We start from the raw sequence: 16,816 nt of genomic DNA, 5'->3' as shown, positions 1-16,816 counted from the left end.
AATACGTATGTTATACTCGAAGACCAACACTTCCTCCTCCGAAAAGGTTGTAACTAACTTAATGACAGCTTCAGCCGCAAATGTGTCCGATATTGCCCACTTCATTCTTGTGGCTATTAGCTTGGTGATAGCCATTACTGGACTGAGGACCATTATGGACTGGTCTCGCGTGTCGCGTCAATGAGAAGTACCCTTGCCCAGACCCAGATTGCCCAGATTACGTTACAATATCATTGGCATTAGTACCAATCTTTATATCGTCAAGGAACGTCTCAGTCTGCTGTAATCTCATATCTAATCTGATATGAGAGTAATGATAGACGTTTCCCGGTCACGCAGAGCAGATCCCAGAAAAGTGGCACGACCCTGTATCACTCTTTCTTCAGAAGTTTTCTGTGTTACCGTTGAAAGTGCTTGATTAACTTCAACACCTTGCATAAAAAGCGGTTCGTCAATTTGGAAGTTCAGACACGCCTGCATTAAATATAAGTAGACTCGTGGTAGGGGGTCCTTGGTGTCTGCACCACTCCGAATCAACGAAATACTAAAATATATTATTGCTCCTCTCTGAGTTGGCACTGCTGACGAAGGAATTTCGCCAATCTGACTCAAACCAACACCAGCATTTACGTTCGGACAAATCTATTGATGCTGTGAACTATACAATGATACATGTATATAAGATCATATCCTAATTCGACAATTCATATTTTATTATTTCATAACCTTTATTTCGCCATTATCTTATGTGTCAAAAGCGTTAAGTTGCACAACACTTGATAATGCCGGGCATGTCAGCGAAATGATGTAAGAACACTCAATTGTTCGGGCAAAAATGTAAAAGCGATACTCTTCGAGACAGATGAGTGAAATGAGTGCTATTGGCATCAATATGTAAGAAAAACCGGCAGAGTTGGAGTGACTGGCTGACAGGTTGGTGGGTATTTATAGAAGGAGATGGCAAAATATGCCAAGACGGCGAATAAAAAATGCATCGATTCCCTGCTGATGCTGATCATGACGAGGTTTTAGAAAAACTACCGGGTTGGCTCGTGCTCGAATATTGTTGTTTTATCGCATGCTAGATTATTCTGGATTATATGTTATTCTTCTGAAATGAAAAAGTGCTTTAGTTAAAGAACTATAAGTGCTGAGAAAATGGGAAGATGATTATATCGGAAAGGACATTCCATGCAAATAGTACATGTATGCTCGGGGTACAATGGAAATATCATGGACATAATATTAGAAAGCCTCGTGTTCATAACCATGCAGTGTATTTCTAATCTCCCTTGGTATTACCAATAACATGCCAAGGTAAAGGATGTTTACGGATCGATGCGGCAATTAGCCAACTCAAAGAGGGTAAAAGGTCTGGGGTCATTATGAATGCCTCAATCATCATCATCAAAGGTACAACTAATCAATGAGTAGCATTGGTGGGCCATTTGACTACGAATGCGTTCCTTGCACCATTTGCACCATTTTCACCATTTGCACCATTTGCACCATTCTCTTTTTCCTTACCTATTCAACCTATTGGTACCTTCGAGTAACCAATTTACTCTGAAGGAAATAAAAGCATACCTGTAACTCATAAATAGGTGTAAAATCGTACATGGCCTAAGTTATATTCTCTTCAACACAATGGGTGATATGAATAAAGGCTAGCAAATGCTTTTACTTCAATTTTGTACAGAAAGGCCAAGTGTAAATGTACATGGAGTTTTAGATAAAAGCATTTACTACTCTTTATTCATATCACCCATTGATAATGGGGTGGTACGTCAAACTCGGTGTAACATCTGTGGTAGTTCCTCATATTTCAGTGTTTTCATATAGACAGTTAGCGAGGCTATGACTTTCAAAAGTGGGTAACACAGAAAAACGTGAGATTTATCTTTCAGCGTTCCAACGAGGGGGAATATTCACAAATACGAATAACTGATGACATTTCGCGTTGACCTCGTGCCATATTCGCCAGCTTTCGTCATGTCGTGCTCACTGCGTGCCCTGATCAAAGTGATGTCTGCCCTATCAACAACAAGCGGCTAATGACCATTTACTGTGTAATCGTAATGTGGCGGGAGGTTAATGTGAGTTTGGTGTAGCTGTGAGGTAGCTCGCTAGCTGAAGATGGGTTGGGGAGTATAGGTTACACTCATTCGCAGTAGCTAAAGGGTATGTCTAAAAGTTCATCGGACGTGAAGAAAGACAGACGTCGCTGCTTTGGGAGCGTAGGAGAGAGATGGAAAAATCTCATGTCTTTTGCAGGCATCAGCCAATTTTGAGATAATCCCTAAATGTAACATGCAGTAGAAAGAAAGAAATGCATACTTAATCATCAGATTAAACAAAATCCTGATAAATAATAAAACCAATATCAACATTTCTAGTACTCGGCATATAGAACACTAGGGTGTCATTATTCTGAATTATTACGCAATTTACTCAGATGCAGCTCGGGAGTTTTTCCATATTCTGCGCCAACTCTGATTTTTTAGACAAAATCAACAACTAATTCTTCGTAATTTCCTACTTCATCATACAGTACAACCTCTCTATTGCGGACACCCATGGGACTGGGCCAAGGTGTCCGCAATAGAGAGGTGTCCGCACTAGAGAGGTTATGCCAAATCGTCCGATAGGTGGATTTGAAGTTCCCGCCTTGCAGGTCTTGGTTTTCTCTGTGTCGACATCTAGCGTAGAAACTTTAAACCTGTTGGCTGATCGGTATTTGCTTGTGATGTTGCGTTGAATGACGTGGGCTACTTTGGAACTCAGAGCGTGAATAATCTCTCTAGTAAAAGGTGCCCCTTGTATTGCGAAATCTTCTCGACATGTCATAATGTGTGAAAAAAAACCCATAATTTCTGTCCATCAGCCACCTTTGATTAATAATTAATTTTTTCTAATTTCTCTACTAACGCATATTCGCCGCAACACTGACAAAACCGCGTGGATTTATGAGTGTCCGTTGACACAATACATGCAATAAGCCTATGTGATTAGTTGAAAAGATGAGTAAACAAATGCCGCGGCTTAATTAGGATACAAAAACACAATGCCATGGGGTAATTACGTTGATTAATTACGCAAATATCACACCTGTCGGGCCTACTTGACTCTCCAAGCGCACGCGGGAAACCATTGTTTTTTGCCTACTGTCCGTAATTGGGAGGGAATTGGACCAAAAATTGGCTATCGCCCTGTCCGCAATTCGGAATAGAGAGGTGTCCGCCGTACAGAGGTTTTTGTAATTTGAAATGACTTAGAAAAAATCGGGACTGGCCGGACGTGTCCGTAATGTAGAGGTGTCCGCCTGGCAGAGGTGTCCGCTGAGAGAGGTTCTACTGTAATTAGTCGTTATTATCAAATATCAGACTCCAAACCTTTCGCAAAGTGTAATGTTTTCTAACGTTTGCGTATTGAATGTGATTTGTTTGCCGAGATTTTGTGATTGCTTGCTTGATTTCTCCCCTTGGGCTGCAATATTAGAGAGGGGGAATGGTCTGGTTGGGGACGTCCCGATAGACTATTAACGGATAAACAAAATAGTTCTTTTTTAGCTGGAGTAGGGAAAGGGGCAAAGATTGCGTTGGGATTCATCGGGGCCCTTTTTTATAACAGGACTTGATAGGATCCTTCCCCTCACATCATGCACAAGCATCGAAGATATATTGCTTTGATGTACACCGGGATGCCTTGTGACGCACGTTTTGTGGTCTGTGGATGGTTTATTAAAGTTCCATTCATTGTTATATATCCGTGTCCAATGGGAAGCATAAGGCACAGCACTCCCCTAGGAAATCATTACAGATTATTTTTATATCAAATTTGAATTTAATAAGATTACATTCTTGTCTCCGCGATGTCGCGGGAGTTTTAACAATGTATGAAATAATCCTCTCGCGTCTCGTTGAGCCTTCTGAGGATAGTTTTGTACTAATTAGCTTTGTGTTTTGGGGCAAATGGGTTAATTTTATAAATTGACATTGAACCTAAAGATGGTTAAAAAAGCAGCAGGTCATGGACGTATCTCATCGATCCGGTGCGTTGTTGATGTATTGAAACATAGTAAACACTATGGCGCTGTCATCATTCTCCAAAAGAGACTTAATATTCAAGCTCCGTGGGGTCTCCTCATCATACTATAATCTATTACTGCCTGGATTATGGACTGTCATGTATCTCAGGTGGTTGTTTTTTGGTCGAGGGGGGGGGGGGGGGCATGGACGCTTACTTGACATATTAACAGATCATAACAAGATTAAAATGGGCATATTAAAATCAGACTTTTGAACTGTGACTTGGCTTCAATAACAAGGTAACTCGTTCGAACACTAATGACAACTGGGGGGAAAAGAAGTTTAGTTTGACGTCACGTTATCAAATCGGCTTCATGCTATTCGACTTGCTGGAATGAAGTTTGAAATTCCAATTCAAACCTATCTGTTGATAGAGCCATTCGCCCTGACAGAACCTCGTCAAGCGTCAAACTGTGAAGCCCTGGAGTATAATGAGTTTGAGGTATTTTGTATAATGTGAAAGGCAGGTGGAAGGCTGGGGTACCCTGGTTATTAACTGGTTTCGATGCCATCACTGCTGGTCCCATAGGGAACATTATAGCACAAGAGACAAACTGAGAAATCTGCCGCTGTCGTGATCAACGCTGTGAAGTCTATTTGTGAAGGTGATTTAGAAATTCGGCTTTGATACATGCGAGTAACTGGCTTATGTGATGAATCGTTAACTCTGTAACCATACTTCGTTCTCTCCTTAATGATTAAAGGGCCCGTTTTAAGTTTTGAAAATGCGAATATAAGAAAGTTCAGCTCTGGGCACACTGTGTCAAAAAAGCAAGTAAAGGACAGTACTAATGAAGTAGCGCGGTAAACTTTCCCATCCTGACATTTTAGATAGAGATACTCCACTTAAAGGTACAGAAGCTTGGTAGAACAATGGCAATGATCGTTTTCCCTTTTGCTAGCTACGTGTGGTACTTGTAGATGCAAGTCCTACTGTCCAGAAAAGAAGATTGAAAGACATAAAAAAGCAAGATATCTTTAGAAAACTCTGCTAAAATACTCGGTTTCGACTAAGACGTCAAGAGAGAAATCGCAGAAAGTCAGAAATTCAAATCGCATGCCTGATGAAATAAGACTCTAAGGCTTGGGAACCATCTATGAAATATTCATGATAAGATGAAAAGTTGGTCTAACAAGACCACCGCTGCACCGAAATCCAAGCCTGCATGAAATATTAATATTGCAAGGAAACTCCTTGTAAATGACTGGAGTTCTTGCTTTAATAATTCATAAAAACAATCCCACCTAACTTTCATGGTGAATACCAATACGTAAACACTGCACAGTACAGGAAATGTACAAGTGGGTTAGGTAAAGTCACACTGACTCGTACTTTGCTGAGGATAAGATTTTTGCATCAACACCCCACGATATTTTATGGAAGAAACGAAGAGATTCACTCGCTCAGACTGCGAAAGATATTCAATTTCCCCGTAAGAGGATTCGTGCTAGGGATGTTACATTGGTCTAATTCGTCGTTCAGGATATGAAAAGATGATTTGTTGGCGAACGAGTTTTTTCGACGTTGCCATCAGACCATCACCAAATCATCTCCTTTCATGGTGATATGTACATAAATTGTAGCTTTTCGACGCGACTTCTCGTTTCGTGCAATTTCAGAAGTAACACATAAGCCACTAGGCCGTAAATTAGAATTTCTATACCAAACAGGCTTGCCTGAGCCCGATAGTGATTGGTTGGATACGAAAGAAACCAGTTTCTTTTTCAGCCAGGCGAAGGCTTTTATGGAATTATAACGGGGCAGGGTGCACATACTACTCTTTTGAACGCAAGGTTTACTCTGTGCCTAACTGGCAAACACTTGATTTGAGCTTGGTAATACTTTTAATTCAGGTGCAACTTCTAACTTCCACTTTTAACATTTCAATATTTTCAACCACATTCTATCTTTTCTCGTTTTAGCTGGAGTCCGCCGGCGACTGGGTATTGCTGATATGCGACACGCACGGTGCCATCACTTTATTGCAAACAGTAGGAACGGCGATTACGTAGCAACTGAACTGCCCGTCATAATCCGTAAGTTCATACTTTCCGTTATCTTCTCATCTAGCTTTGGTGCTCTCACATGCGAAGGAGTTGAAATATTGTTGTGGCAGACTGCCTTACTTGAAGCCACATCCCGACTTCAATTTTCCTAAATCTTTGAAATCCTTCTGAGACTGATGCGAAACCTTGCACTTGATCGTTCAGCAACATTGGTGCCTATGTTATCTCTAAAAGTGTAAACAAAAGTCAGTCATCATTGCTAACCTGCGAAAAATCATTAGATCAATTGACGGCTGTGGTGTGAGGATCACATAGGTTCGTGTTCGTATCTTCGGCTTGTATCTCAAACCATCAAACTTGGAGTTTCTATATCGGGCCTCAACTGAAGTCAATGATATCATAAACGTGGGAACCGACTTGAAAGTTAAAAAATGAAATGCAGACAGCTCGAGTAAAGCTAGACTTTCCATTACCTTTCTTTTTAAGTTTTACTCTCAATTAGCCTGTCAGATTATTTTTTTACCTAACACAGCGAACTATAGAGTTAACTAAAGTTAATGCTGATCGGTGCAAACTGCGCTGTCGACCATGTACATGTATATAGTGCTCAAGCATTGAATGTACAGTACATCTTTTGCACTGTTGATGACTGTACATCTTGTCCTAATATGCACCCCACTTGGTCGGGAAAGCCAGGCTTGCAAATTGTAATTGAAATAGATAGGGAGAATTATATGGTTATTGTTGGAGATTCTCTGAGACACACAATGTATAGATTGTCATCGGACAGAAAGGTTAACTGTACATGGATGGGCTGATTGATTACATTGATTGAGAGTAATGAGCTGTGCTTATGGTCTGGTTGGAGAAGTAAATGAAGAGGAGACTAAACTGAACTACTATGAACTGAATGATATTTCAAGGTCATGTCCTGTTTCATCCGAATTCGATGTGAGGTAGATGTTATAAAGCATTGCCTCGGAGAAAAAACGAGTACTGGTTATGACAGATTTTTTGCGAGGGGAATATGCGCTCATCCACCATGTTAGCAAGAGCCATCCGTTGCCGTGTTACAAATCCCCCTTTAATTTGGAAATTGACAAATCCCATCACCACGCAGTCTGAAGTCGGTACAAATCATATTATTTGTCTTGGTCATATTCTAATAGAGTGTCAATCATGATCAGAAACAGCCAGATGAACAGTTCTATGAGCTGCATATATACGTAGATGGCAAAATACTTGACAATTGGGATGAGCCTACTCGACTGACTTATGTGCTTTCTGACTTCGATCAAACTGTTTCACTACAGAATGTATCAATAATGAAGGAAAAAGCTTGACTTGTTGGTATAGAGTTCCAAGCGCTATTATTCTTTCGTGTCATTTCACGTCGACCACACCCATAGAACGATGCATCATTTACCATATCGCTTTGTCCATTTCATTGAGTAATTTCTCATTAATACGTGCTACATTACAACTCTTCAAGCTTGATGTGTTATTAAGGGTCTTTAATGTCGATATTGCGAACATGGTCCACTTAATCCGTACACTCTGTACAGTTTCATAGCTCGGCATGTTTGTTCGCAAAACATATTTACCCATTCCATCGCAATGATTAGTTTCATAAAAAAACTTGTAGAACAACACTTGAACACGATGATTACATTAACCGCTTGGGAAATCGGTGGAGGTTTTTTGCAGATTGGCAGACGATAAATACAATGCTAGAATATCGGTCGTTATTCAGGTTGCCCAGCAGAAGCAAACCTGCCTGTGTCCTGGATCCTCGCTTGTGTCATTTAACTGTCACCACAGTAAAGTCCTGTATATCGGCATGAAATATGTCCTATAACACTTTAGCAGTAGATCATTGTGTCAGGATCTACTGCTATTAATAATGATGATTATCAATATTCATCATAAAACTGTATAAAAGGTGTGTTTGCATGGAATTACATTCTGACATAAGCAGTTAGTGCACGTAAAACATTCACAAACTAAGTCCACAGACATATAATCGATACTTTTCTCTTCATTATCTTATTACTTATTCATCAGATTTAATTGGTATTCCACACACAAAAAAACACGTTAAGGCATTAATTTGAAGTAAGTCAACTACTCAGTACTACCCGCTGGGCTATTTCAACTCCTCTTGATTCATTTGGTCTCAGTGTAAACACGTTCTTGCGAATGAAGTCTCAAACGAGTATTAAAATATTGACACTCCCTTGAGAAGAAACACAGAGAACAAAGTCAACATTTACAAACTTCATAATATTATTACAGCGCGTGAAATATTCTGCAACGTCCACTTTTGCCGCAAAATCCACAACAAGAGTTTTTATTGCTTTGTGCGACCGGAAATTGTCCATTAGTGGTTGTGACGAAATTGTCATCCTCGATATTGGAGACTGAGTGTTACTGTGCATAGACCGTGAGTGTGGATGAGGGAATCTAGCGGGTTTTGGTTTAGATTCGATTAATTGTAGAGACATTTTCAATTTTGCAATAGAATATTTCTGTTGTGTCGTGAACACACATGAAGCATTAGACATGTGTCTGGTTCAGTGGCATGCCACTTGTCGATTCGGTATCACCTAGAGTCAAGCAGTTATCGTGATACTAGGTAGAACATCCCCGCCACTTGCTAAGTGATTTACGCCCGGACATTCACGCAATTCATCAACATGATTTTCCTTGTTGTGACATTGTGTCATTCAGCCCAACTCCCGGACCTTGGAATAACATTCAGTAGTCCACAGTAATGTGGTGATATTTCAGAAAAGACATCTCTATAGTGTCTAGTGGATGTAAGAAACCCGAGCGACATCTTCAAATGCACATGTATAGAAGTACTTCTACTTCGTGAAAAGGTTCCACATATTGGTAAGTATTTGCAAGTACATGTATACCAAAATCAAAAGATGTCGGCAGGATATCAAGACAATCTTGAGAAAATGCCGCAAAATCCATGGCCGAACCGGAAGTATAAGTACATGAAATCGATCAGTTTCCTCATACAGTGCGTAATCAATCACGGAGTCAACTATACTATTAAAGGTGCTTGGCCAATTCTGCAGTTGTCAAAGGCGCATCGAAGGAGGCGTGTTTGACATCCCGAGGTCCTCTAGACTCAAACAGCTATATAGCTGCCATGGGAGCAACAGTCGTTCTCCAGTTTCACCCTATACATATGGTAACCAATCTGCTCAATTTTGTCTATGCAAACAGATTTGTACTTAGCTGACAGAGAGGTGGTCAAGGCGTTTGTGACATCCCGAATCCACTTAGAAACAAAATCTAATAAGCTACAACGACAGTAACAGGCTCTGAGTGTAATCCAGGACATTATCTCTCATCTGAAGGGACGTATCGCGGACACAGCCATTGTCCAAGAGGACGCCATCAATCATTTCTTGATCCGATTTGTCATATCTGGTTGCGATACCCCCAAATGACATCTCCCTAACCTTTCTGTTTATCATTCGCATAAACTGTGTCATACATTGTGAGTATCGACCAGTTGATGTCACACAAAGAAGTTCCCATTTTCCTTCCCTAATAATCCGTACTCTGTTTCCTCAACCGTATCCACAGAGAAATTCAACTTGAACAAATTCAGTGAAAAAGAAACATGGAGATGAAAGAAACGCCATTTGCATCCTAAATTAAAGAAAATACAGCGGCTTTCTCGCAAGTTATCGGGAATAAAACCTGATGAGCTTTTCTTCTGAGGCGTTTTAATTGTATTTGTCACGTCCTCCCAAGACATTAATAAATGGCAAAGTTGAACGGATTGAAAATTTCAATTTGAGTTCCGAAGCCCACGAGATGCGCACAATAATACAATCACCATGGCAATTACCAAACATGGCGCCGATCTCAAGTCTCGGGAAATACTAATGAAATCTCGCGAGAGTTGGCAATTGGAGAAGTTACCCTTGGGACGTCATCACACGCAAGGCTAAGCCTCTCTACCTTGTTATTGTGGGCACGGTAACGTTTTTATGCTTTCTATTCTCTTAATCAAGTTTTTGAAGCTGTTCGAGAGTGAGGATGATTGATACCCCATTGTGAATTCCAATGTTTTTGTTGAGGAAACTTTATTTGCCAGATTTCTGCCACATGCTTTGAATTCTGCTCATTTGGTAGATTTTCACTGAATGAGATTTTGCCTCATGCCTCATGAGATTAAGCTATCATCCAAATTTTCACCCGTTTCTCGCAATGATCATAAAGAACTTCTTCGGATTCATTTGATTCAATTATTGGTGTCCTCATGGAAGTTTCTGGCTAGACTAATATTGGCCATCCATGTCAACTGATTGCCTTCAGTATCTGTAGCGGAATCATTTTCCTCCTTTCATCTCGGCCCGTCGCCCGAGGTTAAAAGTGCCATCAAGACTGAGCAGAACGATCAGATCACGAAATTACATTTTTACACGCGAGGACCGCTTTTGACCAATATTGAATAATGTGTCGCTGGCCGCATGGTTGTCTTCGGCTTATGGCAGGTGAGGGTCATCCTAAAGAAATCAGGTGTTCATGTTCGCTTTGGCTTTGGCTTTCGCAATTGGCCATTGAAATTGAGGGCAGAACTATTATCAAGGAATCGCATGCCAACATAATCCCCGATTTCCTCACGATGGGCCAGGATCGATTTCCACCAAATGCGATTCCAACCGTGCATGGTAGTGCTTTGTACCAATGCAAAAATCGCAAAATTTTGAAATGGATTCGAAATCGCATTACACTGGAAAATCGCAAGCGTTGGCGAGCATATATCTTTTGTCGAAATGGCAGTGTTTGAAGATAGAACTCGTTTACGAGGAGGCACCAATTATCGCCCGTTGCCATTCGCCCACCTTATTGACACAGTTCCATTTTGTCCCGGCAGAATTGAATATTGATCGACAGAAGAAGCAATTGCAAAAACATTCCAGAGCAATAATCTTAGAGATTTAGAGCCAGAGTGAGAGCATTTTGATTCAATGAACACGAGGAATGATAACATCAAATGCGTTTCTATTTTGAAGGCAGCAGGGTGTTTTCTGAATCAACTAAAGTCCATTCATAACGTTTTGTCCGCATCGTTGGGAGCTCTGGAGCGTGAACTACTGGTTTGATTTCTTTGAAGTTTGGATTTATAGATATGTAGGATCCGTACCTCTGGTATGCAAAAAAACATGGTTGTTTCCATTATGGTCGGAAATAATAATTTCAAAAGTTATTAGAAACACCATCAATTGACATTCGGGTTTGGACATTTCTAAGCAAGATGATAGAATGGTCTCGCAAAATACGATATATTGCCGACAAGAAAATCTCGACATTTTAGACAATAAAAGAAGTATTTCGCCAATACACCCGAGAGACGCCTTGACATCCAAGTTTTACTCCTGTTGACCACATTCCGCTGCTGCAGTCCCACTCACAGCGCTGTATGTCATCTATCATTTCGATTTTCTTATCTGACTGGATGAAGGGGATCACACCCAATATGATTTATGGCAAATCTCTCTAAATAACCACCGCGTTTTAACACCCTGGAGATTCACCATCGCATGCCTCGGTTCGGATCGGTTCGAAGAAGGATTTCTTGAACATGTAATCCCATTTCTAGATGTCATCTCGCTAACCCACAGAAGCTGCTAAAATTATGTACGCATGTACTGATGTATGTACACTTCTTTCGTATTCCTGACGAATAGGGAAACACGCTGATTGGTCGGGAGCAGTTCAAAATGGCGGTCGACCAACTCGGCAGCTATCTTTGGAAGGGCATTGCCTTGCCTTAAAGACCGTGAAGATATTCCAAATTGCTTCACAGATTCTTCAAGAATCTTGAATTAGTAGAACACAATAACAAAGACCGACAGTAACGCAATCCCTAATCAACGCCCGTTCCACAATTTGAATTAGATTATCTCGCCTGTCGAGAATTAACGAGATCACGTTTAGGATAACTGAATTAGTATTACCATACAGACTCTTTTCCCTAGATACAGCAACGTCGATGTTTTAGCAAACACAAGGAGAAGAGAACAGCTTATTGCGAAATGTCCGAGCTGTATAGTCATTTCGAACAGGTGGATCGAATCGAGGTACTTAGAGTCGCGAAAACAATTGAGAAGACGAGCAAGCGAGTACCCATTGTCTTCTGTAAAGAAACCGGTGCCATTGATAGATGTGTGACTCTCCTTCCAATATCAAATGGATTGAGAACACGAGTCAATCCGGTATATTTACTCTGCCATATGAAAGCTGGATTCCATTTGTTCGTGCAAAAGCAATCTATGTTGAAAGGGTAAGTGGCCGGTAAATACTAACCACCAATCACAATGAACATGTGGTATCCCAGTTGTTGGCTCTATCATATGAAAGCTGCATGGATCACTTTTGATCGTGCGCAATCATTGTTGAAAGAGTGAATGACCTGTAAGTACTGACCAACAATTATCATCCTGGCTATTTTAGGCTACTTTGACCGTATAAGTAAATTCTGCCCTCACGAACCTGGCACGTTTTGCTATTTGAAGGTGGATACAAGTCAACAAGAGGTGATGAACCGATATTCTGGTTTGTTCTGGTAATATTATCCAAACATGAACAAGAATATGCAATCAGGGTACTTCTGTTGTGTCCGAACTTTCATTAGTTGCCATGGTACGCTCAGCCAAAGTAAATTTGATACAAAATCGCATGATATAATAAAGGTCTGGCAGTCAAAGTTGCAAGATGTTGACAAAACAAAACAAAACAGGTCAAGAATTCGCCTAAAAAGTCTCGTCCCTGGGTCGGCTCGAACCATCAACCTTTCGGTTAACAGCCGGGCGCGCTAACTGATTGAGCCACAGGGACGGACTACAATTGCTGATCAGAAACATATTCTCATAATGTCCTCAGCCCAAGTCTCCAGATATAATTCGACTGCATTAGCATCGGACCAAATTACTGTATACCATTCCTTCATATTAGCTCTATAAAATCCCATTAGTAACCATCAACCGTCTTGATATCATAATGTAAGGCCAATCCCTGGTATCTGGACAAAGACAAAGCTTGGTGTCCGTTGGAAAGATGACGATCCGTGATTTCATTAGGAACGACTTGCAGTGTTATCTCAAAGGGCATGACGATACATGTACAGTACACGTATTTCCATTGGCACTTAGCATTTTATCATCCTAATTGTCAGGGAATCGAACCGAACTATAAACGGCTCTGTCTTTTGACGAGAATTTTTTACTTGTATTTTATCTTCCCTCCAACAAATTTACTATAGTAGTTTGGCCTCCAAGAGTTTGGTATCGCAAAGGCTGAACGGACCAGCTTGCCCTAGGCTACAGTCCTGCGAAGAGGAGACTATCCTTAGTTGGTTAAATCTCACCACATTTATGTAAAAATGGCCGAGTGATCCTCAAGGCACTGAAGAGGGAACAAAGTATAACTTGGACAAATTAGGTACCTTATCGACTTTTTCTGGTCAACGTATACATCAACTATATTACGCTGAAATTCCTTTTTATCTTCGCCTTTTCCGTCCTATCATACCGCAAAACTGAATCAGGAGAAACTAATCTCTCTCAGCGGACACCTTCTCAACTGATGCCCAATTCTGTTACTGGCTCTTCGTCTCGCTGATGTCACCGTAATCTCGTTTTCTTCAGACGGAGCATCGGGGTGCCTTCATAAAAGAAATGATATGGTTCTTTCCTTTGACATGTACGGTGGCTGGGAAAGGACAAACCTTAGACAACGTGAATTCTATGACATTAGCAAAGGCACCCTTCCGGTCTATTTTGTGGCACACTGTGTGATGAAGATATGAAAAGCTCTAAACCTCAGATCATGTCCACTAATCTATCAGTGCAAGGTTGAAACTTACAGTAAAGCAAAGATTAGCAACCGCAGATGCTTTTAATAGGATACTGCGCCATTTAGGATCTAGTTACTGGCAAGGGTATTAAAAAACATAAAAGGAGCTGAGGAACCACACGCGGATGACAGTCGTTTTCTTCTGATACCATTAACGTAAGCTGGATGTCACCCTGTGGTGTCATCTGAGCTTGTAGGCTTTCTTATGGTAGTTACCCTAATGTAATTATTTCTAGTCATAAAGGAGTGACCTTGACGATGAGTGCTTTGCTGCTCTGCAGCTAAATCATCTTCAACATATTTCTCTTGGGCGTAATGTACTTTCTTACTTTTGGTACTTAAGTTAACACTGTGAGCTTGTTCCATCCGCCGCGTTGACCGCACAGTTTTTATTATCACTCTGGCTGCCTCAACCCTCAACCTTACAGAATGATAGTCTTGACCTTGTCTTAGTTGGCTCTCCAAAGTTCTCATCTGGCATTTTATCTTGGTTGCCTCTAGGGCCTGTGGAGGATAAAAGCTTGGTGGTGAAATAATGGCCTTTAAAGAAGCAGTGCGGGGTAAAGTCGGGCTCGAGAGGATCCCAGGTCACTGATTACAGTCGCAAGTAGCAACTAGAAGTATATGTATCGTTGTTGCTAGGCAGCTCTTTCCACCCTCCCTTTAATGGACAAGAATGCACTATGATAAAGGCACTTTTCGATTACTGTATCAATATCATCTCCCATCTTTATACAATGAGACTGATGACAGCCATTCACTCTTTTAATAAAGAGATGTTTACCTTTGTTATTCCCATTACAGAATAAAAATAAACAAAACTGTAATCATTTTCAATTAATTTCCCCTTTCTGGCAATATTGCTATTCGTCGTCGATGAGTGCACCCCTTGGAGTATATTGCACATCACGCAACTTCCCATCATCTTATTCATCGGACGTTATCTCGAGTGCTTAACAAGACAAGAAGATGCAATGTACTTCATAATAAAGATTGAAGACGCGCAGTCGATTGTTGTAGCATTGCCTTTCTAGTCATTTCTGTAGCGAGTAAACTCTGACGAGAATTGCTTCCTTTAGAAACGAGTTTCTCCTTTGTTATTTCCAAAGAAATACAATGCAATTTATTTAAAAAGAAGCCAATTTGCAATCGTGTTCTATTCATTTCATCTACGCTGCCAGACTTATTGTATTTGTCATCTCTAAGTGCATTCTGTTGAGTATATTTCATATGTCTTACCTCCGGGAGAAGTTTGGGCGTTATACATTATTTGTGCTGCTATTGCCGTGGCACGTCATTTGACCATAAAACGCAAATGATAGCATGGGGAACTGGTCACCTCGTCCCTGTGGCGGGATGTATCAATAATGCAAACCAATTTCGGGAGCATGCTGATGAGCGATGGTCCAATCACAAATCAAATATCCGGTGGCCATGGTCGAGATTTCAGCTAAGGACTCTTTGCTTTCAGGTACATCCACAAGTGTGTTTCCATAACGGATTTGAGTGTCTTTCATTTTGGTTCCCGGCAGCTGCTGCCTTTGTTGTTCGTTTCTGGGCCATGCGGTGGTGTCCGAAAAAAGGACGGTATGGACAACTCTCAAAATCCCAACCTCGCTCACTATCGGGCTTTTCTTCAGTCATCGCCTCGTTTCGAGTGTAATCTAACAAATAAGGTTTGGATACCTCATGTGAAAACGACTGAACGTGAACGAATGTCAGAAACTGCGCAGTGACAGGCTATGTATGGTGTACACAAAACGTGGGTATACGCAGTTCGTTTTAATCCGTTGTCCAGTGGCTATCTTGCTTACTGTCAAAAGCCATTAAAACTATAAAGTAATGCAACTACATGTATCTATCATTTAAAAGCCATCACCTCGCAGCAATAGTTGTCCAAACCACCGGGAAGAAAATCGCATCGCACCCTGAGACATCTAAGGAGTCGGAAGTCCTTCAATTTTCATGTAAATACAGCAGGAATCTTCAGCTATCTCATCTAAGGCGCTACCAAGTACATCTTCTCCATCGATCGCACTCCCTGCGCAAATATATTTTGGCAAGATGCGCTATTTATAGAGCAACAACCAGAGCGAATCAATTCCCAACACAAAATATATAGTTGTGGGAGCAATGAATAAAATATTCGGCGGCAATAACTGGACTTTACTGGAGTTTGCTTTACGGCAGATGATGTTCAGGGGTAGAGGAGATGCCAAATGGGGAAACCAAAAACAGTGTTGCCATACTGTAGCAGTAGTGGTAACCCTTCAAGGAATTGATGGGGCTATTTATAGACAATGTTCTGATATACACATGACCTTACAGTCTGCGTTACACTGCGCAGTGCATGTACATTGCAGTCCATGGTATGGTGAAAACGCTGCAGTGTACGGCACTGCATTGACTCATTACTGGAGCCTACTCAAACACAAAAATCCGCTTTGGCAGCGTTTTTGGATAAAAGTATCAAATAGTGGGCATATTTTCTCTGAGCGTTTGGAATAAGATGACATTTCACAACATACGTTCTGAAATTCGGTAAGATATTAAGGAACATATGCCTCTATATTGTCCAGAGCACAACCTTGTGCTGAAGGGAATTGCATCACGGGTATTTCTTATACAAAAGTGTTAACGAAAGCGAAGGTGGTAGACAAGTTCGATAAACTAGAAGTGGAACCACCTTAGCTGACAATAGGTAACTGTCTAACAACGTAAATTCGATCACGTAAGCCTCGAGAGTATTCAATGTAATTTGCCGAGCTAATGTATAGCAATAGACTACTAACTCAAACCGAAAGCGACCAAATGAAACCGATTTTCACATAGTC

At 40.9% G+C, this 16,816-nt stretch overlaps 1 protein-coding gene across 1 annotated transcript in view; it reads left to right on the top strand.

Annotated features, from left to right (window-relative positions):
- The window catches only part of LOC135484382 (uncharacterized), a 58,686-nt gene that overhangs the window by 32,043 nt on the left and 9,827 nt on the right, over window positions 1–16,816 (top strand). Inside the window, exon 3 of the mRNA XM_064765785.1 lies at window positions 6,012–6,125. Within this exon, the coding sequence (XP_064621855.1) occupies window positions 6,012–6,125 (114 nt within the window). The remainder of the gene's footprint in view (window positions 1–6,011; window positions 6,126–16,816) is intronic.

This window comes from Lineus longissimus, chromosome 1 (genome assembly GCF_910592395.1).
Source record: "Lineus longissimus chromosome 1, tnLinLong1.2, whole genome shotgun sequence".
Classification (NCBI taxonomy): Eukaryota; Metazoa; Nemertea; class Pilidiophora; order Heteronemertea; family Lineidae; genus Lineus; species Lineus longissimus.
The sequence above is the reverse complement of the archived record's forward strand: the minus strand, read 5'-3'. Positions and strand labels throughout refer to the sequence as shown.